The following is a 23052-nucleotide window of genomic DNA, read 5'->3' as shown; positions in this document are numbered from 1 at the left end:
AAAAGCTTGCGCAAAACAGATTACTAAGAATTTTCCAAAACATTTCCACCTGTTGCCAAAGCTATCCCTAAATTTAAAATATTCCTAAAATATTGCTATATTATATATTATATTATTGTTATCATATGACTTCCATTATGATGAAAACCTGATGAGCAATGAGGGCATATTCAGAATCAGAGCAAAAAAAATCATCTAGAAAAATTCACTCGCATCTTTGATTAAAACATTTTTAGAAATGTATTGACCAGAGTTATTTTTTTTATATTGAGTATACTGTATGATGACGATGATTTCATATCTCCACATTATTTCAGCACACACTGAGAGACTAAATACACGCCTCTCCCTCAGTGCTGCTGTTTTGGCTAGCAACAAAAGCAGTTACCGCTTTAATTTCTGTGCGTGGGGTTGCACTTTAATACAAATTTCCCCAGCAATCAAATTGTCAGCTGAGCGTGGTGGCGAGCTTGTGACATCTCCGGCGGGCTCCGATGGCGATATGCTTCGGCCCGGATGTCTCCGCCCCGGTAATGGCCCCTTTATTGTTGACACGCTATTCTTAAGGAGCGTCGTGATTGAAAAGAAAATTGAATCCTTTTTTGATGTGCTAAATTTGTCCATTAGTGCGTTTGCACACAAAGTGTTGGTAGAAATGACAGTGGGGATTGCAGGGGGCCTCACAGGAGACGAGTGCCGTACTTATTTCAATTTCGTTGTATCTGTGCCTTACAATGCCAATGCTATTCTGCATTTGATTGGCGAGGAAATATAAATATACTGTATGGCTGTCTGAAATGAATTTTTCTCTTGATAAATGAAAGGCCTTGATAGTGTGGCAAGTGCGAGACTCCATCAAAAAGGTTAAATGTGCACATAAAGGACACCGGCGTCAACTGTTTGCCTTGTCATTAAAGGAATGTTCTTGTTTTACAAAAGTTGGCGAAAGGAAAAGCGGCTTTGTGCCTCACCAAAGGATGCATTTGCCTGTTCGTTGAAATGTTGCAGTGTGCATCGTAGGAAATAAAATATATGTATGCACAATGAAAAATAACTATACAATTTATTTTTACAAATATTTTAAATTGTTTGTAATAAATACCATTAAAAAGATAAGTTCAAAAAATACCTTTAAGACTGTAAAAATAACATTTGTTGCCTGTCCTTACTAATTCAAATCCTTTAGAAATACCCAAAAATATGTTTCTTTACGCGTATGTGTCATTTTTCACAACTATACCTTAAATCATTTTCTTTTTTAAAAACAATAACAACAGCAACAATTTTCTTTAAATTCACCCTTAAATCAGGTCGCATTCAGAAACATCATTCAGACCCTCTGCAGGCCAAACGTGAATTAATTTGGTTGTCTGTATATTTAATGATATTTTACCCAGGAGTGAAATTCCTCTGCACACTCCTATTGCCATTTACCAAAGTTTGTTTATTGGTATAATAAAAAAAACATTTGGTATATGCTATTGAATGAAAAGATGAAGTTGAAAAAATCATTTAAAAAAAAGTATGTCAATTTTTTCAAAATTGCACGTTTTGAATCACAAAATTAAAAAAATCACAATTTAAAATTTGATTTTTTAGAAAAAAAATAAAACGTCTGCTGATGACTGAAAGAGACATCACAGCCTGTTCACCTGTTTTCAGGGTTTGGTCATATCACGTTCACAAACTGCGCCTTCAGATACAGGGATGTCATTTTCAGTCAACTGCAAGTGACAAAATGTCATGAATTGTGGTGAATCAAAACCGGGTGGATTTTTTTTTATTTTTATCTTTTGCTTAATTGTATTTCACAAACGCAAAATTAATCAAAATACCGATTTTAGCCTAGTGGCGCCACAATGAGTATATTTTTTTATTTGACTTTGATTTAAAAAATACCATTCATTTTGAAAACCAAATCTAAAGGCTGTGGATCAATTGTAAAACAAAATTAGGATGAAAAAAAAATACAAATCCATTTTTTTCAAAATGGCAGATTTTCCGTTCGAACAATTCCAAGCTGTTGGTGTTTTGGGATTTTTGTTCAACACCCGTGCAAGATCTCTTTTAAAAACCATCCTCCTCAGGCACTGGCATATAAATTCTAGTATATTTCGGTTTTGCTTCAAAAGGCAAACAGACACTTCAGTCACCTTTTTGTTGCCTGTTTGTTGATCCCGTTGTCAATGATTCATTGCCGAGGATCGAAGACCTTGAAAAGTTCACTTGTCTATCGTCTCATAACGAAGACGGCAAACATGCGACAAGCCGCATATGCAGCAGGTGCCCTGCAATATCCAAATGTAAAAATAAAACCGTACGTCTGGTTTGCTGTACATTTTTAATGGAGGCGCTCTTTGATGCTGATGATGTTCTTTGAAGGCGAGCTGGCGTCTAAAAGCTTGTTAAGTATTTGGAGCAATTACTGTTACGCATGCAAAGGAGTAAACATCACGGTTAAATTATTTAAAAAGACACCGAACACACACACACCCATCCTCTGAACACGCCTATGAAATTCACTTTGTTTACGCAGTCATCAGCTTCAGTTTCACAGAAGTTTATTGGTGCACCCTTGCCAAAAATAATATTATTCATCTCAAATATACAAATATTTTCTAAATGCAGGATTTATGGTGGCAAAACGTATGAAATGACCACTTTGATGACACATCAGTGAAATACAACAAAATTCAAGTAAAAGGAAGCATGCGATCTATTTTGTATTGGTGCTGATAGAAGAGGTCTGTCTGACAAGATCACTAGATGTCACTTTACAAAATGTTCACAGTCGTTACATTTGAGAAAAATGTGATTTAAATTTTTTTTATTTTTTTTTAATTACAGATTTTTTTGTTAAAACCTAAAACTTTTATATGACAAAGACAATAAAAAAAATCTATAAAACCTAAATAAAAAAGTAAAAAATATTTTGTAACATTTTTCACTTTTCAATCACAAAAATATGTTTACATTTCATAAAATGTAATCATTCCTTTGTGAATTAAAAAAAAAAAAAATCCAAATTCAAATTTCCGCATGTTCCATCCATCCATCCATCCATAATCCGAATTGCTTTTCCACATGAGGGTCACAGACGTGCTGGAAGCTATCCCATCTGATTACCTTTAAAAACAAAACATCTATCTCACTCTAGCTATCTATCTGCATATAAACTTTCATTCATTTGTTCGTCACATATGAAAGTATCAGTGCTGTGGTCCAGTGACATTTGTTAATCAGTAAACTGCTAGTCATGACAAGATGTCCATGAGAACATTGGCCCCTGATCACCACACTGGCGAGATTGTTGGTTCACCAGACACGATGCAGTGTGGACACACTTGTGGACTTGGAGAAACTTTGCACTGACGAGATCAGTGCTGAAAATGAAGACGAGCGATGAACTTCTCCACATTGACATCCACGTGGATGAAATTGAAGCTCGCGCCTCCGTCCGAGACCTCCTCCGAACCCTGAGACCTCACTGGAGGCCGCAAGTAATCCGCATGAAGGCCAGTTGCCTTTTATGTCCGCTGTCTATCATGATAAGCGATCCAATCGACTTGACATGTAGCCACTCCAGAATGTTGCGTGCGTCCGTGTTTATGTTCTGGGGACCTACACAACATATTTATCCTGTCCGGTCTGTCTCAGATCCTACAATCTTATTTCATTACACCCAGCCTGCAGTTTTTATGAGTAACTTTATGCTATGGGGAATTGTGTCTAATTTAAGTCACTTGTTTGTTCCTCGCAGTCTGCCCGAAATGTTTCATTATCTGGAGATGGGTTCTTTAATAATCATTTTTGTTCCATCGTACAGACATATGATCATTTCACCTTATTGTGTCCATTATTGTTCCAGCTAACTACAGAACGTATTTGCTCCGTCCAGTCAGTCTAAGATTTCATTTTATGTGGCAAGTGTATTAAATATTATATGTTGTGGGAAGTTAAGTGCCTTACTTATTCCACGCGCTATTCCTGAAATGTAACATTATGTGAAGATGGTTTGAATTCTTTAAAGATTATTTGTGTTCCATATTCAGACACAAGGTTGCTTCACAATAATGTGCGCATTCGTATTTATGCTCCAGGGAGCTACAAGATACATCAATTAGGTCTCAAATATTTAGTTCTCGTAGAGTGGCTTGTGGTAGCGGCATAAGGTTGTACGCGTCCCGGTTTCAGTATTTTTGCAGATATTTTCTCCCATTTATTGTCTGTAAAAAAGCAAGCGCATAGTAATAGGTAAAACTAAACGACAAGGTCTAGAGGGTGGAGGTGTGTTGGTGTAGCTACAAGAAACTCATTGTGTCACCATGTTGGCTCAATCAGAGTCTGAAATAGAGTTTATGTTTGTTAGGTGACATCACATCGGCCGCGTGACCTCTCCATCTGTGGCAGGTCTACTAAAGCACACACACAGAGCACATGCTCCACTTTAACCGCGTATTGTGCTTTCATTTATTTGGGCGAGCGTCTTGATCACGTATGAGCGACACCTGCTCTGGGACTGCAGCTGAGAATGAGAATGTGTGAGCGTTGTTTACACTGTGTCATGTGTCGTGTCAGCAGACATTTTGAGTGAGAACCCGATTCATTTTGAATGATGTCAGATGTGTTCATTTCAAGTGCTCGCGGCAGTGCTGCTTGGAATTGTTATCTAATTTCAGGATACATTCTTAAAGATTCTTGTTGTATGTCCGGACAAGAACACTTTTAATCTTTTTCTTTAAATGATCAGACCGAAGCGATGGTGAATTTATAACGTGGAAAGACATTCACGTTGGTTTCTGCCACTTCACCCATCTTGGGTTGGTTGTACAAAATCTGAAGAGTCCTTGATCAAGCATATGATAATACAAGATGCAAGGAAAATATTTGTGAGAACTCAATCGATTTGAAAAGCTAACAATTCTATCTTTGCATCATTGACCCATCTTAGCGAGTCAGATGTGTTTCATGTTCCTCTGGCGGCAGACGTTTACCGAGGGCATCACCAACCAGCTGCTGGGCTGCTCTGTGGACGAGTCGGACTGCGTGCTGGTACGAGTCTACGGCCGACGGACCGAGCTCTTTGTGGACCGCCAGCGGGAGGTGGAAATGTTCCGTCTCCTCCACGCTCACGGCTGCGGCCCGCAGATTTACTGCACCTTCCGCAATGGCATCTGCTACCAGTTTGTCCCAGGAGACGTGCTGGAAGACAGGCTGCTCTGCCAGCCCTCCATATACAGGTCAGAACAATTCAAGTCAGTTGCTTGCTTGAGTGTAAAACTTAAGACATATAGACATAGATGCTTCACGGTACAGGTTTCTCAGAGTGCGTCCACCATATTGGATGTGGCAGATCAGTTTTGCAAAAGCAAATGAGTAAACGGTTGATGAAGTGTTGTTTGATTTATTACCATGAGATTTCATTTTTTTGCGAATTTTAGGACTTCTGAAACATGTTTGGCATCCATGCAGGGGTGATCAAGGCAAAGCAAGAAATCAATATATTTGGAAGGAGAATCAATATATTGTCATTGTCAGGTGTAAACCTGGTTTGTCCAGCCCTATGTAACTAAGTAATCCCCCCCCCCCGAAATCTCTACTGATTATCAAACCAACCTTCGTTTGTAAATTGTATGCAATTTTAGTGAATTTAAATTGGTTAATATAGCTAATAAACAAATAAAAATACAATCACTAATAATAATAATAATAATAATAATAATTTGCCCTTTATTAGTCCCACAATGGGGAAATTCGAGATTCGAACCCAGGCCTCCTGGGGAGACTGGGTCCTGAACGCGGCGCCTTAGACCACTCGGCCATCCTGCATTGCTGCTCTTGAAAGCAACTTATATTTGAGAAGTATTGCACAAGTGTTGCAAAATTAGTTTCCTCGTTCTGCGGTAGGTGTGTGGCATAGATGTCGCCTCTATTTAACGTCTGGGTGTTATTTTATTTTAGTTTATTTTTAGACAATAACGAGTGAAAACAGTAAGGTTTGTTGATTTCAGTTGGCCTCTTTAAAAATTAGCCGTGTTGCTGTGTTGCAGAAGGATCCTCAATTGTGTGTCTTGGAGGTATGGCTCTGTTTCATATTAATATCAACATAATAGAGGTGGTTAGTTGGATCATTGTTTTATTTATTGCATCACACGTGGCTCTAGACCCTTAAGAAGGTGTTTGTGAAGATGTTGCAGTAGAGACGTTTTTGTTTTCACTTTTGAATGTGATCTGTTTCACGTGTTAATGTCATAAATGTTTACATTCCAGCGTGATATTTATGACATTTTAACAATACTTTTCATGATAAAACCTAATCATTTTTACATAAATGTCACATTTTATCCAGATAAATATGTTAAAACATGCTAAATTATTGAAGCAAAACTAACATTATTACTTCCGGTTCCCAGCGTGTCTAATCAATCAAAATTTGCAACCACATAACTATGAAACTGTAAAAAAAAAAAAAAAGATAATTAGGTGAAGTGTTTAAAAGGATTTAAGATTAAAAAGAAGATGCACAAAGGGCTCTGCCGGAAACCTAAACTAGAAGGAATAGCATTTTTTTTTCTGGCCAATGTATAAGCCAAACATCTCATTTTAATGTGATGATTTACGTGAATCTTGAAATTTGAATTTGCACATTTTTTTGTTTCTCGTAGAGATGCAATACGCAATCTGTTGCAATAATTGTCCATGAATTCTTGTGGTGTCATGTTTAGCACTATTGACATAAACATCACCCGAGGAAAGGAGATTACGGAAAAAAAGTATGTTCTTTTCTCCTCGCAGATTGATCGCGGCAGAGATGGCGAGAATCCACTCCATCCCTCCAACGAGCGCTCAACCCCCCGAACGTCTGCTGTGGACCAAGCTCGCCAATTTTCTCACGCTCTTAGAGGACAGTGGCAAACTCAGCGGGCAGAGGTAATAAATTATCCTTGAAATTATTTTTCCAAAAATAATTTGAATAGAAAAAAAAATCTAACAAAATATCGTCATTCATGCTATTCATTAGACAACAACAGAGTGTGTATCTCCAAATTAAAATTCTTATCCCAAAAACATCCACCCATTCATTTTATCCAGGACTTGTCCTGCTTCGGGTCACAGGTGAGCAGAGGCCTATCCCAGTTGGTCGAGGCACATGATGGACTGGTTACCAGCCAGCCACCACGGTGCACATAAAGACAAGCAATCATTCACATCCACATTCACATTTATGGACAATTTAGAGTCTTGAATTAACCTAAGGTGACTTTTGGTGACTGGACTGGATTGGTCGCTAGTGATGGGTAATTAAAGCTTCAAATCAGCTTCATGAACCAGTTGTAGTTGTTTTGGACTCCAGTAGATGGCACTCTCTGCTCAACATTGGGCTGAAAGCACACTGACTTGCCATTTTTTAAACCCTTTATTTAAACCAACAGTGCCATCTACAGGACTAAAAAAATACAACAATTGGTTCATGAAGCAAAATTTGACGCTTCATTTTCCCATCACTGCTGGTCGCCATTCAATCAAAGGGCACAGACTGTCAAACCAAGGAATACTCCCTAGCCATTGGCAGGGTAGAGACAGAAAAAATAATGGACTCGTTGCCACAAGTCAATGACAAGGCCCTTATACAAACATACACATACACTGTGGTGAGGCCAGGGTTTCACAATAACTCAAGAGACATGGCATTAAAATGACATGGCAGATGCCCATATATCATTTTAAAAAGGACAATAACAATGACAGCAATCTCATTCTTCCCCAGCTGTAAACGTTGCTTTTTATTTTGATTTGTTCCCGCTTATTATAAGTATGTTGCGCAAGTTTAGTAGTAGTTTATGTGTGCTTTTTCTTTCATGAAAACATGACTGTATCGTAAAACAGTGACCTCACAGCCATGTCCATTGTGTACTAAGATGAGAAAGTAAAAGACATGGTTAGAAGTCAATTCAAGTCACATCAATGCCATTGGTGTGAATCATCTCAAATAGTGTTAACACATGTTTAAATACGTTACCAGTTTGAATGTTTGACAGTATGGCATCTCCATGCCCCAGTATAAATACCTACGGCACAAAATACCATTCATGAAAATGATTTTTGGTGAGGTTTCACTTTGGACTGATTGTGAGCCAATCACAAGAGCTCTTGCCAACCACTACTCTCACTGTGCAGCCCATCGTGTACTTACTATACTAACTCATTGTAAAATTGCTGCAGGATCACCTTTGTCACAGGCCCATTTGTACGTCCACATTAGCGTGTCACTTGGCATGTGTGCATTAAATTGGACTACTTCCTGCCATTTAGCTGCTGCTGGTTGTGAGCTGTGAGGTGAAAAGTGAACGTTGTGAGCACCGTGACGGATTCCAGCGACATTCTCTTGTGTTGTTATCATCGTCTTACTGCTTCCTGACACACCATGCGCCGTACCTGGCAGGCGATTTATATAGTGACTTACATTTAATTACTTACGTTATCTTTGACAGGGGGGGCTCGTGGGGTCAGATGTGGGCGCAAAACGAAGAACAGACAACACTTCCTGACCAACTCATTCTATAGCTTTATATGTTAGAAAAGGAAAACATATATATTAGTATTAAGTTCATTATAGCCTCACTTAAGGGCATGTCTGAATAATAAGTTATGCTTAGTTCCTACCATGTTAGCACTGAGAGCATTTTATAATATTGTCTTTCCATGGCGGCAGTGTGTGAAGAAATGTTTGAAATATTTGGTGAAGGAGGGTTATTTGTTCAATGTCATTGCTTTTTCACAGTGAAAAAAAATAAATAAAACTGAGGTTCTGCTGTCCAGTTGTACTCAAGTGCCATTTTAACTCACAACTTTAAGATGTAGATGAAATCCCTAGAAGTTTATATGTTTTTAAAACAATTTAAATTGAATGGTTTGCTTTTGATTGGATAACAACACTGTGTACTAACTACATTAAAATGACTACAGCGCGGTATCAAAGTATTTTTTTCCAGTTTTTTTTTGTTTCACCTCCAAAATATACAACCAATAATAAAACCAATAAATACCATTTTTTTTTCAGATCAAAACAAAAGGGTGATGGGGGAATTGCTAAACTTGGAATTATTATTATTATTGGAATAGGTGAAAGAGCGAAACAGGCAAATTCGAATTGAGAACAGTTGCATGGAGCTGAATAAGGCCACACACAAATTAACCGACCAACTCAACTCACCTGACCAGGCCCCTTAGAGACCCGCATATATCAGAAAACTAGATTCTAATTTATATTCTCTTTTATTATTTTTCATTTCCATATTTGTATTTATTAAAACCACATAAAAATGGGCTTGCTGGCACAGCTCAATGGAATTTCAATTCATTTAAAATTTGACAATAATGTCTTCCAATCACTGTGATGCGACAACAAATTGCAGAAAATAAAGACTCACATCGAATCTTCGTTCAACGCCTTTCAATGCTTTGTCCGTGCAAGCTGCACCTCTCGTGGATGCCCAATAGATGGTGCTATGCTGTGAGCAAAGATTACCAACTCACTTTGAGTACCAGCATGTATGTGAGCGGGTGTAAGCGCATGTGTATTCATTAGTCTTTGCAAGGAGAGGCATCAGAGGCACTTTTGTACTCTTGAGCGTGAATGTGATCTTCAGAGGAAACGTCCAAAGAAAGAGCAGGAAGATGGTGCACCTGCAGAGGAGGTCTTCAGCCTCGGCGCCACCCGCTGCGCATAGATAGGCGGCACGCAGCTGCAACACACGCACACACAAAACTCACACTGAGGGCAATAGTGCATGCGTAAAAGGCCTCCCGCTGGGCCGCTGGCATGCACTGACGCGAGTGTACAAGAGTGCAAAGAAAAGGCAACATGGCGTCGGAGTCATATGTAAATAAGTCGCATTGATAAACGGAGGAAATTCCCGCTAATGAGCAGGAGGCGGACGCACGCATGCCGCCCAAAAAGATGGCGGCGGCTTCAAAAGAGTCGCCTAATCGACCCACTTGAGCTGAAAGGGAATCAAGCGGGTTTATAATGTTTGGGCCGCGGTTAACGCAGGTGATCGACTGCAATTAAGCGAACGGCTGCATGGCTTTAAACGTGACTTTTGAGGCTGGCTCAAAGTCAAACAAGAAGTAGAAAGCTGTAATATTTCGGTGGGTTCAAAGTAGGGCTGGGCGATATGACCTAAAATCAATATCGCGATAAATTGGGCAATTTTACCTCGATAACGATAAATGCACGATAAATTCCCCCTGAGGACCAAAATCTAAATAAATGCAGAAAATGCATATTAACTGCTTTTTTTTATTGGCCAACTGGTACACATTACTTTCAATGAAAAATAGAAGTACAAAAATCATTTGAATAAACATTCAAAATAGCTTGCTTTGCATGACTTGAACAATGTCACAAAGAACAGGAAAAAAAGGGTACCTCTCACAAAATCTTTTCCTGCAAATAGATTGTGCCGAGATGGTGTAATGCCATTTGCAAATGCTTAGATTTGTGTAAAGGTATCTTGTAAACAATATAAATAATGCCATGTGCAAAGGCACTAGTAGCCTGTAAACAAAATGCTAAATAAAATGAAAAAAAAAAATCAATGGAATGCCAGTGCCAAACAAACGCGTGTGCTTCATCAGTAAAATGTGCCGTCTCGAGTACTCCGGTGCGCAGTCGCCACTTGTCGTCTATGTACTGCACATTTCAGGCTCAAACAGGGATGCATGTTGCGACTCGACCACAAGTCGGATGTGGATGCAAAATGCTCGACATGTCTCCGCTCCCGTCCCGATGTTGTCCATATCGGGAAGTGCTGTTTGCGGCAAATATTTTCGTACCTCTTGTCGGCTACGTTCCTGAGGCGTTTAAATCCTGTGCGCTCCACTGTAACTTCAGGAGCTCTATCTTTAGCTATGTGCTAGGCTATCCCGTCCACCACTGAGACGTTCTCTCGTATGGTTTCGCCTCCGTTAGTGGGCTGTTGTCACTTGTCCAACCTTGCTTCTCACTTTGAACTTTTAGCACAAGCTCCAAGTCAACAGCATGGTTGTGTTGTGGGTGGTGAAAAAGAAAAGGTTGGACGCGCTGTTTCAAGTGCTTACGACGCACTTTGTAGTTCATGTTCTTTTGCGCAAACATCGTCTTTATGGAACCCAAAACATTTCCAAACGGCAGATGTCGAATTTCTTTTTGGGACAAGCGCGACAAGACCAATTTCAACTAACGTTACTTCGTCTGCAGCCGTGTCAGCCGCTTCTGAATTTGAATCGCCAGCTACGAACGCGTCTTGTGTTTACATTCTTCTACAGCGCCTGAGTCACGTGACTACATGCGCTGGAGCAGACTTAAAGAGGCATGAACATTGCCGCAGACAGAAAAGACTTTCCTTTTTCATTTTTTTTTTTAGACACCGAATTTACCGACAAGGGCAAAATGTTGTCGGTCATTCTAATAAATTTCGGTAACGGTAAATTTTCGGTTAATCGCCCAGCCCTAGTTCAAAGGCCTTTAAAATCAGTCCAATTCTTGTTCAGCCATTTTTCTGACTAAAACAGCCATTAAATTTGGGAATTGTATTTATGTGTTTTTGACATTTGGCAGCTTAGCGTCAGATTTGTTCAAATTTCACATTGAAAAGTGAAACTGGCTTCACCGGATGAATTTTCCCTAAATTCAGAATTTATTAAACGGGTTTTGAGTTAACAAACTTCCCCACAATGATCTGCCCACACATAATGACCAAAAAAAAAAAAAGCACGAGTTTGCAATTTATTGTCCTGTCACAAATCTGTCTAAATAGACGTGCTTCCGTTTTGGTAGCTATCTAAAAAAAATCTTTAAATTTGTCTTTGAAGGAGTCCTGCAAATGGCCAAAATGAATCCACAATGGCCAGTTCAAAACAAAATGGCAGACTTCCTCTTGCTTTTTGAGCATGGCCTCTCCAGAATTCTTTTGTGTGTCTACTTATGATAGACGTGCATACCAGTTTTCAAGTTGCTCATTGAAAATGGCTTCACCGGCTGAATGTCCTCCAAATTCTGACGCACACGACTGAACATAAATGATCAAACTAAGCCACCGTGCTCAAAAAAGCGCGACAATTTTTAAATTTAATGCAACCAATCTGTATAGTATATGCTTGCTTTATATTTGGTAGACAAACTGAAACAGTGGTGATTCATCAAACCTTCACAAATATTAAAATGTTTTGCAATTAATTTGAAAGTTCATTTGTCTAGTATAAGTGATTTATATTTGGTAGCCATGAGGCAAAATTCTAGGGCCAGTTTGTCTTCGAAGGTGTCCTGGAACTGACTAAAATTAGGCTAAAATGACCACAAAAAAAAAAAACAGACTACCATTGTGTTTTTTGTGGGTCTCCTCATGATAGACACATCTACCAAATTACATATTGCTCAGTGAAAATGAATTTGGGGGTACAATTTTACTTTCTTAAATTTTGTAGCAAGCGCACAAAATCTTTTTTTAATCAGAAAAAAATATCTTACAATAGCCACTGAAAAAGAAAACGGTTGTCTGACTCTCTATATGATTTCCTCCAAACCAAAATGGCAGGCTCCTTCATGTTTTTTTGTGACTTTTTTGTGGGTCTCCTCATGATAGACATGCCTACCAAATTTCAAGTCATTAAGTGAAACCGACTCGAAGGGTCTGAATTTTTTAACAATTTTCACCCCACTTTGTATCGCTGCACTAGGGCCCTAAAACCTCATCGTCAAGTTGTTGCGAGGACAGCTGTTACCACTGAACACGCGATGCTGCCAACACATTTAAATTAAAGATGCTCCAAGCACTGCAAAACATTTGTCCCAATTGCGCAAACTCATATCTAAAACTTGTTTTTTTTTCTTTCTGCGGTTTGTGTCGTCCTGCAGTTCGGCATCGGGCCTACAGTTGCCCAGCTTGGCGAGGTTGTCGGCGGAGGCGGAGTCACTGGAGCGACACCTCTCGCCATTGGGCTCGCCCACCGTGTTGTGCCACAACGACCTCCTGACCAAAAACATCATCCACGATCGCGAGCAGGGTGAGCCGGCAGAGGGACTGTGCTTTTGGGGACGCCTTATGAATTATTTTCACATGCGGGCATGTCGCAGGGCGCCAGACTTCGCTTGTAATTAACCTGCATGAATACTGCTGACAGTAATAAAAAGGCTGTGGTGGGTTTATATGGAAAAAAAGGTGGTGAAGCAATCACTTGGGAAAATGCAGTCGTTGCTCTTACTGTGTGATGTGCTTTATATGAAGTTGAGAATTGTTTGAAAAAAAAAATGTGGGTACTAAGTGATGGTTCAATGTAGGTTTACAGAATAAAGAAAAATACTCAAAGTTTCATGTACAACAAGAAAATGTACATTATAGCTTTATAGATCACTGTAAATATCCTAATTTAATTGAATACACTAATTAAAGGTTCAATGTGAATCTACAGAGAAAGAAAAACTCCAATGCAGAACAAGAAAAAGTATATTTTTAGGCCTTTTTTCATTCAGAGTTAAAAACTCAACTCGATTTTATTTATAAGGCGCTTTCGCAACAGCTGTAGTCAAAACACAACAATAATAACAATATAATCAGAAACTAAATTTGCAATAGGGAGGTGGAAAGTTGTATTAGCTCTTGTTGCACATGCTGAATGAAGCTGTTAGTAGATGAGAATATGAAAGAAGAGGAATTATTTGATATATTTATGTTCTTAATTCTTAGTTCAACAGAGATGAACAAATGTTTTCCATAAAAATATATTAAGTTAAAGTGGAACATGGGACAATATTTAAATTTTTGAATACAATCAATATGAAAATATATGTTGATTACCATTTTCCCAGATTAAAAAAAAAACAATGATTGAATAATATAGATTTTTTTTTTAATTCGTTCAATAAATTAGTATATATTTTTTACCATATATTTTTAATTAGTTCTTGCCAAAAAAGGAAAAATACATATACGCATACATACATTTTTTTTAATTATTGTAAAGTCGATTCAAATTACTGATCTGCATTGAAGATAAAATACAATTTAGTGAGACACTGCTTGTCTTTTAACTGTGGAAACAATGCTTACGTATGCATCACTTATTTTCATTTAGTTTCTTTTCCTCCATGTACTGTCACTGTTTAATACTGCTTGTTATAGTTTGTTTTAAACAAACAAAGTCAATGTCACTAACTGCTGTTTTGTCACATTTCTACAACCTTCAGGGAGGGTGAGATTCATCGACTACGAGTATGCGGAGTACAACTACCAGGCCTTCGATATTGGCAATCACTTTAATGAATTTGCCGGTAGGTTTGGTGCGGACATAATTTTGTTGTTTTACTTCAATAGATGATTCTTGTTTCTGTACTTGAGTATTTATTTTGGGGAATCTGCCCTTTTTAATGTTGCTTAAGGAGTTGAATCTGTAATTATGCTTTTTCAAGTCTTCTTTTTATCCATGTATTTGATCTCCTATTGAAGTCCAGACTTTGAGCACTTTTGCCAAATCTGGTAATTGTTAACTGCAACAGTGTGTTAATACTCGCTAACAACATACAGCCATTGTCGTGACGCCAGGTGATGAGGCGGGAACTAATGATCGGGTCTTTGCTGACCTTGAACGGAAAACGTGAAAATGTCCATCTTTGGTCTGATTAACTTTTACGTTCGTCAGTCCATGGGATCAACAGCGGGTTCTTCCACTTAGTTGAATAAAAATCTGCGTGATATTTGTGTATTCCATCCTCTCATGACACAACTCGTGTTTTTTGTACTCTGAAAGGTGTCCAGGACGTAGACTACAGCCGCTGGCCGAGCCACCACCTGCAGAGCGACTGGCTGGAGGCCTACCTATTGAGCTACAAACACTGTACAGGGCAAGACGTCAGGGTCACCCGGGACGAGGTGACGCGACTCTACGTGCAAGTTTGCAAGTTCTCCTTGGTGAGCGATGGCTTTCCTCACAACCTCACTTCCTGCTTAAGACAAAAACTGTTTGAAAATGGAACCGAGCACCGAATGTGATGGAGTCGCTGTGAGTTGATTGGAAAGTGACTCAAGGAAAAATGAAAGACTTTTTGAATGTAATTGTCGTACTTAGCGGTCTATCAGGCTTAAACGTGCTCTTGGAGTCCAACAATGACATGAGAGGGACATTTGAAAATGATTTGGACATTTTCAGAATAAAACAGATGGAAAAATGGAAATAATTTTGGGACAAACCATTGAGGAATGAGCTCAAACTGATAGTGTTTAGAATTTGGTATTCTGATTGGGGCTCGCCTGCCTTGCCACCCCTGGAAAAAAAGGGTTCTTCCAAATCCGCTCATGGGTCCTTCAGACAATTCCTGTGAGCTGTTATGATAGACGTTCATTCAATTTTTAGTCATTCTGTAAAAACTTGTGTCAGCGGATAGTTTTTGAAGAGTTTCCTTTTTCTTGGCAATGGAAATGATCATCAAACTTTGACACCATAATCTACCCACATTAGAATGCATGTGCAAAAAAGTTCAAAGAATTGAGCATCACCCATCTGTCTACGAGGATAGCTTCCCATCTGTGCCTGGCAGGAGGTTGTGGACCACTGCAAATATATTAAATATTTATCTAAATAATGTGGATTTTTGGGACGTTGGGACTTCCTAAAAGTCATTGTATTAGTTCATGCAAAGAATAACGTTAATAAACCAAATAGTTCCAATTAGAAACAACCAACCAAAACAACAAAGAGTGTAAATAACTGACTTTTGTCTTTTTACTCCAACCAGGCATCCAACTTCTTCTGGGGTTTGTGGGCAATTCTCCAGTCTCACTACTCCTCGATTGATTTTGACTTTCACAGGTTTGTGCTTTCTCCGTTTTATTTGCTAATTGCTGATCCCAACAGAGGTGCGGAAGTTCTTATTTAGTGGTTTAGGGGCGCCTCATGCCAAACTCCGACTCACCAGAATGTTTTTAGCGATTATCTTCAAATGTGTAACGTACATTGACCTCCAAATTCATCTGACAGTGTCTTTAATGAGTTCTGTGTAATGGTCTGAAGCCGCTTTTTCAGTTTGTAAAAAAACAACATTCTTCTGTGTTTTCCATGCTGAGCCTGAAGTCCTTGTGAGAGATTGTGTATTCTGAAGTGCCAAATTTGTGCTATCGCCGTGTGCGAATTGCTTTGAAAAGTCCCCCCAAACCGTCTTTTTGTCTGGCCCGTACCACCATGATCATCCAAATCACCATTGACACCCGGCAGCCTCCCTCCCATGCGGCCACCCTCCCCCTTTGTAACCTCCTGCGAGATCAACGGCAGCGCCCTTGCCTCATTTGGATTCGGACCCCGTGAGGAAATGTGATCCAGAGGGGCGCCAAGGCACAGAGGCGCTATTGTTCTTGCCCGGCCGTCGCGCCCGCGTTTCAGTATGCGTACCTCGAACCCCACCACCGCTACCTCCGCCGTCTGCTCCCGGGTCGCCCCCATGTTAGTGCAAGCTGGGTCGGGTTACCTTCATTTCAGTGCTAACTGTTGCCAAACACGACGGGAAATTGACGCGATGGCGAGCCTGCTAACCTCTACGTCCTCCCCAACTCAAACTCGCATGTAGCGCCACCCTGATTTACGAGTGCCCCAACATACGAGTTTTGAATCACTTCATAACGTGCACATTGTTTATTCTCGCATATAGTTGCTCCACAATATTTTGTTGGTCTGTGAATCTGGCATGTGGTCACTCCACAACATTGTGCAGGTTCAAGGGTCTGACATATGGTTGATCCACAACATTGTGTGGCTCCATGACTTTAGCATGTGTTTGTGCCAGACCTTTGCCAGGCGGCATCACTCCATAATGTTGTGTGCATCCATTATGCTGTTGTGCTCATGACATAATGTTGTGGCATTCATTACTCTGACATGTGGTTTCTCCACAATGTTGTGTGCGCCAATGACTTTGATATATGTTTACTCCATAGTTATGTGAGCATCCATGAATCATATAGTCATTCCACAATGCTGTATAAGTCCATTTTTATGTTCTGGAAAACTATATGATATGTTTTAAAATGATATTTTTAGCCTCAAATCTTATTTTACATGGCGATAGTATCTTTAATAATCATTACCATTCCAATGGTCTCTGACTTGTCATTGTTCCACAATGTTGTGTGCATCCTTTATGCGGACATATCATCACTCCGTAGTGTTGTATGCTTCCATTACTCTGACATGTGGTGGCGCCACAATGTGTGTATCCATGAGTGGCAGTCGGGTCTATGAGTCTGCCTCAGTCTCTCCACAGCATTGTGTGGGTTCATGACTCTGACATATGCCATGTTGTGTGTGCCCATTATGCTGTGTGTGCTCACTCCGTATTGTTGTTTGCATTGATTACTCATGTGGTCGCTCCACATTGTTGTGCGCATCCATGACACTCCCCGAAGTTGTTTCTCCACAATATTGTGTGCATCGATGACTCGAACCTATTGTCACTCAACAGTATTGTGTGGGTCGATGTTTATGTTCTGACAAGCATTTCACACAATTGGCCTCAAATCTTAAATTAAATGTTTAACAATCATTACCATTCCAGGACTTTCCAACATGTGGTTGCTCCACAATGTTGTGTGCATCCATGTTTATGTTCTTGGGACTTGTTTGTTCCACAATGTTAGTTCCTTGTAAGTCTTGGATCTTACATTTAGTGGATATGGGCTCTTAGCATTTAAGCTTCGGTAGGCTGTTGTGTGACCCTCCACAACATTGTGTATGCGTCTGTGTTACATTTAACACACAGGTACACTGTAGTACCCCCAAATACTTGAAGAAGGTAGCTGAATGTCAGACTTTTAGAGTTAGAGGTAAGTACCCATGAAACCAGCGCGAGTAAATGTTGTAAATGTTGTCTGAAGCCATGGAAACGCTCGTGTGCGTGCGTGTGTGCGCGCGTACTCGTGCGTGCGTGCGTGTCCGTGCATAAGTGTGCGCGTGTATGTGCCCATTTCCTCCCACTGTTCTCCCTCTGAGCCAAATCTCCACTGACTTCCCGACGAGTGACAGGCGTCTGTGCAGCCTTGTGCTCTAATCCGAGCCAGATGTGCATTGTGACAATAGGAACGTCTTGACTCCATATTTACTTTGCTCACTTGGGTGTGTGTGTGTGTGTGTGTGTGCGCGTACGTGCACGTGAGTGAGTGCACGTGCGGTTTAGATGTGCGGCGGCGCTGGCTAGACAGCCCTGTTATTTTGACAAAGACATTATTATGAGGAAATGAACAAGGAGGAGGTCCACCACTGCTGCTGCTCAAGTCCATTTTTGCACAAAAGGACATTGTGAAAGGGAATACGTGCTGTTCATTTTTCCTGTCCCAAAAAAAAAAAAAGTCTCGGTTTCATCCACAATCACGATAAATGTTAAGTATGCCACTTTTTGAGGCGTCAGCTTGAGTTAAAGTGCACATGAATGGGATGAGTTGTGAGGCTGGTGCTTTATTTCAATGTTGCCTTTAGAGTTCTTTTTTTTCTCCAGAGGGTGCATAATTTTACTTTCGCAGACAATTTATTTTATTTGTTGACGCGTCCCCTTTGGAATGATACCCAATGAATGACGACTGAATTTAAGAACGCAGTGCCAGCCAAAGAATTGGAAAATGATCAAAGTTTGACAATAATGGAGTCTTTGACTTGTTTAACAAACAACAAATTAATAAATTGCAAAAGAAAAATTTAGGTTTCATTTAGAAAATGGCATTGGTGTGCCCTGTTTCCGCAAACTACAGGCCAGCTCAAATAGGCACCATATACTTTTTATGATATAATGTAAAATGTAAATATCCATCCATCCATCAACTGATCCGTTACTCCTCGTTAGGTTCATGAATCTTTGATAATCTTTAACAATACATTCAATATAATGCCATTTCTAATTATTTTTAACTTACATTCATCTAAAGATTTGAAAATACATATAAAATAAAATAAAATAAAATAAAATAAAATAAAAAAAGGTCAGGGGTAAGATGACTTTTTCCCATTTTAATTATTATTAATCAGAATACCATGTTTAGTGGAGCTGCATATAATATATTATTGTAAAGACGTTTTTTTTAAATTGACTTCTTCCGCTTTCAGTAAAACATTGTGAGTACAAGTCAATGAAAGTCTCTGCAGTCACACAGATGGCAGAGGGCGCTGAACTCTACTTTGTCAAAAACAATATTAAAAAACGGACCAAGGGCATCTGATAAAGTGGTTCCAACGCAGCACAAAAGCCCTCTTTTCAAAAAATAAATGTGAACCTGACGCTATATTCCTAAAACCACAAAACCTGCCACCAGATTGAGCTGCCAAAAAGGTTAAAAAAATAAAAAAAAAAATGCATCAATAAAATGTCCTAACGACGTGTTTGCTTTTTGTTGTAGGTATGCCATGGCACGACTCAATCGCTACTTTGAGAAGAAAGAAGAATATTTTTTAATGAAATGAACTGACACGAGCGCAGCACGGTGGTGTAATCGTTGTAACCCAGGAACGTACAGTAAGACATAATTACAATAAATACTTGGATGAGTAACACTCTTTGGACATAAATCTAAAGCCATCCAGTAAAATAAAAAAATAAATAAAAAAGTACACTGCTCAGTGAGGATGATTTTTACACCGCTATTACAAATAAGTTCATTGGGTAATATATGGAAAGATTATATACGAAGAGGCAAATGAAATAAAATATACAGTTAATCGCCATTTAACGACGTTCATTACAGAGTGTCGTCGTGACGACGTCTGCTGAGTTTGTTTAATCGTTTCATCAATGCAGACTACAGTCCCCCCCAAAAAAGAACCGCAGTGCTTCTCCAATTTAACAGTCGTCGTTGGCCTAAATGCATGAAATGCTTTCTTTCCATGAGCACATTGTTTCCAACGCCGCCGTGCCCGCATTGGCCTAAACATCATCACAAAGCTCTTAATCACACTTTACTTCACTCTTTTACGCCACACACACACACATGCACACACACACACCCACAAAAACCCTAAAAGTGAAACACATGAGAACAAAGGTTTTGAAGCTGTTCTGTTGCTTCAAAAAATGTCATCACCTTCAAATATCATTATGTCTTGTAATTAAACAACCAAAATATCAGAGCTCGACACGTTACCCTATTTAGGAGGTCCATCCTCCGACCACGACCAGGGCACCCTTCTGTCTGTCATCGTCCCTGCATCCTTATTGATAAAATAATGATCTTCTGTGCCCGTCTGTCCTCATCCTTTTTAATCCATTCTTGCATTTCAACAGTATGTACCCGCCGCCCCAAAAAAAAAAAAAAAAATATCCATGCATGACAAGAGGTTTCATAGTTCATAAACATTATATAAAGCTCATTAGCTGGCTAATTTCCTTTTCACATCCACTTACCATAATTTCCGGAGTACAAAACGCACCTGATCGAAAGCCACAATGGCTAAATTTAGCCCTAAAAATGGATTTGTACATACATTAGCTGCTTCAGGCTAATAGCCAGGCAAATTCACAAATGAGTTCGGACCGGGATTGTATTGTAGTGATGGCTGTATTTATTGCACTTAATCACTTTGCTCAAATTAAACGCAACATAAGATGCTTATTTTAGCTCTCAATTGCTTCTTCACACAGCTGCGGGTAGCGCTTCCGTGTTTTTTGCACACTTGGTCTCTCTCTCTCCCTCTCTCTCTCTCAATATGTTTATAAATGAGTTAAAAAGTGTGTTTAAATGCATTTTAAATAACTATTATAATAATAATAAATAAATAATAAAATAAAATAAATAATAACTAATAATAAAATAATCATTAATGTTGTAAAAATATTCCTGGGTGCTCTTGCAATAGTGTATTTCGAAATAACGGATTTCACTTATTGCGGGGGAGGTCTGGAATGTTATACCCCTACCCACCCCCAATTGAGGGGCATTTACAGTAAATACGTTCGAAAAATTACAAATTGTTGACATTGAGGGTTTTGTTCCCCATGAATATTGGAAATTCTAAACTTTCTGGGGTGTGGAGCAAATTTTTACTTTGTGACCATGAGACTTGGCCCTATCCCCACAAATAGTGAGGGATCACCGTCAAATTTTGCTGAAAGTTGCGTTCATTGTGCCCACACTGGTGAATCTAGCGGCCACAATTGCATTCTTTGCGTGTGCCCACGGTCATAACATTGCTGCACTCACCAAGGCTGCAGCTGTGTCTTTGATTCAAACAATCGGCGCTACTTTTAAAGTGGCATTCCCCCTCCTCCCACCCCTGTCTCATACGTATAATATTTAATTAGTAGACTATCGCACTTAAAAGGACCCAAGGACTTTGCCTGAAAGACGAAAGAATTGGCCTTTTGTCCATCGTCATTTTGCAGGGAAAAATTGCTGTAGATTTCCTCTAATTGCATTAAAAGAGAAGTATAGGTCTTTATGCCACCTTTCAAAACACACGTAGCTAAAGCTTTCAACTATTTTTTAAAAAAAATATTGAATAAAACATTCTTTTATGTGGGTATTGCATTTAGATGGGTGTTATTGTCAAAGGCTTGCCAAGGCTGCTGACCCCCGCTGTTCTGCCAACACCCCCTCACCATTTACAGTAGACACACCGTCACTTTTCATCACACAACGCTAGCTAATGTACACATACCTGGTTTTTCATGATTTTCTTTTGAGTCCTTGCATCTTTGTCACGCACGGAGGTATTTCAATTCATCACTTGTTTTCATATATTTTTTTTAGGCTAGGGCAACTTTATTCATAACAGTTTAGCAATTATAAAACAGTTGCTATTTTGTTAGCACTCAAATGATTTGAATTCTTCTGTGCAATTCCTTGTCCATCAGAGTTTTTGGATCAGTGAGTTTAAAAAAACACAAGAAAACGGTACTCGATCACCAATTCAATCAGAAGATGGAGCAATACATCTATCTTTACAACTTATATTTACCCTACGCTTGACCCCTGCCAAATAGAAAATGCAAAGGAATAAATATTCATTTAACCCCTCTCAAAAAACTGCATGAACAAGCCCGTGACTGCACTTTTGCGCAAACTATTGCTAACTTGGTATAATAGCTTTTAATAAGTCCATACACATGTGACTTAGAATGCATTTAGTATTCTGGAAGCCTTTTGACTCCGGTGTCACTGTATAGATTTGCCCCTATCTACGTAAACTCAGTCACGTGCCATCTGGGCCTTCAAAGCCGTCTCTGCTGGCCTAATATCATCAGAAGCATTTACATGTATTTAAGACAAAATTGTATAATATTGTAGGAATTATTTCCAATAGTCATTTGTCCTTATTTGATAATGTGCGTCTTGGGTGCACTATTCACATTCGTTTGTGGATTACCATAATTCATTATTATTATTTTTTTTTGTCCAATCAGATTGCAACTTCTATACATAGCTATATAGGTAAAATCCGATTTCAGATTCAATATACTGAAATTTCTCACAGGCATCAGGGGATATCAGCACTTTTCTGAACTCTGATTGGTTTAGAGCAACTTGAGTAGGATTCATTGCATGACGCCAGGAGCGGACGACTGTACATGACTGAGTACAGGGCAGAGTTAAAAAAATAATAAAAAAAATAAACATAAAATAATTTAATTAATTGTTTAATTAATTGTTAATTGTTTCAGTGACAGTGTGAATCTACAGGCCTGTCAGTGCCCTGAAGATTTTAGTGTCATCTGGATAGTTGTGGTTGTATTAGCTAGCCTAATGGAAGGACAGTCAGATGGAACAAGAGGGGTCCCCGAATTGAGCCCTGGGGAACCCCAAAGTTCATAGCCATCTGGTCAGAGACACAGTTTAAATTTCATCATCATCATCATCATCAACTATTATCCATCCACATTGTACTCCAGTTTCAAACCTCCCTAAGACGCAGTTTTCTATCTAATCGATTAGAATTACTACTACTTACCCAATCCAAGTATATTTTTTGGATCCACTCTGGCGTTATGGGTATGATGTATCTGGGGAAACCTCTACATACACACTTCATAAAGCTAAAGCACACACA

General features: G+C 39.2%; 1 protein-coding gene across 3 annotated transcripts; it reads left to right on the top strand.

The window, feature by feature from the left end:
* The first annotated feature begins 3317 nt into the window (after positions 1-3317).
* On the top strand, positions 3318-20245 carry LOC148335250 (ethanolamine kinase 1). Of its 3 annotated transcripts, none has more exons than XM_088298091.1 (8): positions 3318-3500; positions 4987-5240; positions 6796-6930; positions 12899-13047; positions 14228-14311; positions 14788-14948; positions 15773-15846; positions 19410-20245. In XM_088298091.1, exons 1-8 carry the CDS (start codon positions 3390-3392, stop codon positions 19471-19473), a joined length of 1032 nt encoding a protein of 343 aa, XP_088154217.1. In that variant the 5' UTR covers positions 3318-3389; the 3' UTR covers positions 19474-20245. The 3 variants fall into 3 exon arrangements, with proteins under 3 accessions (XP_088154217.1, XP_088154216.1, XP_088154218.1); XM_088298090.1 differs by having other exon boundaries at positions 3318-3515; XM_088298092.1 differs by lacking the exon at positions 3318-3500 and adding an exon at positions 3532-4889.
* The last annotated feature ends 2807 nt before the right edge of the window (positions 20246-23052 follow it).

Source organism: Idiotropiscis lumnitzeri, chromosome 6 (assembly GCF_059441095.1).
Source record: "Idiotropiscis lumnitzeri isolate Australia: NSW breed Sydney's pygmy pipehorse chromosome 6, RoL_Ilum_1.0, whole genome shotgun sequence".
Classification (NCBI taxonomy): domain Eukaryota; kingdom Metazoa; phylum Chordata; class Actinopteri; order Syngnathiformes; family Syngnathidae; genus Idiotropiscis; species Idiotropiscis lumnitzeri.
The sequence above is the reverse complement of the archived record's forward strand: the minus strand, read 5'-3'. Positions and strand labels throughout refer to the sequence as shown.

Excerpts from the sequence above, each read along its gene's own strand:
- LOC148335250 (XM_088298090.1), top strand. The coding sequence starts at position 3,390 with ATGAAGACGAGCGATGAACTTCTCCACATTGACATCCACGTGGATGAA. Across the intron at positions 13,048-14,227 it reads CATCCACGATCGCGAGCAGG|GGAGGGTGAGATTCATCGAC; the intron begins GTGAGCCGGCAG and ends TACAACCTTCAG. Across the intron at positions 15,847-19,409 it reads ATTGATTTTGACTTTCACAG|GTATGCCATGGCACGACTCA; the intron begins GTTTGTGCTTTC and ends TTTTTGTTGTAG.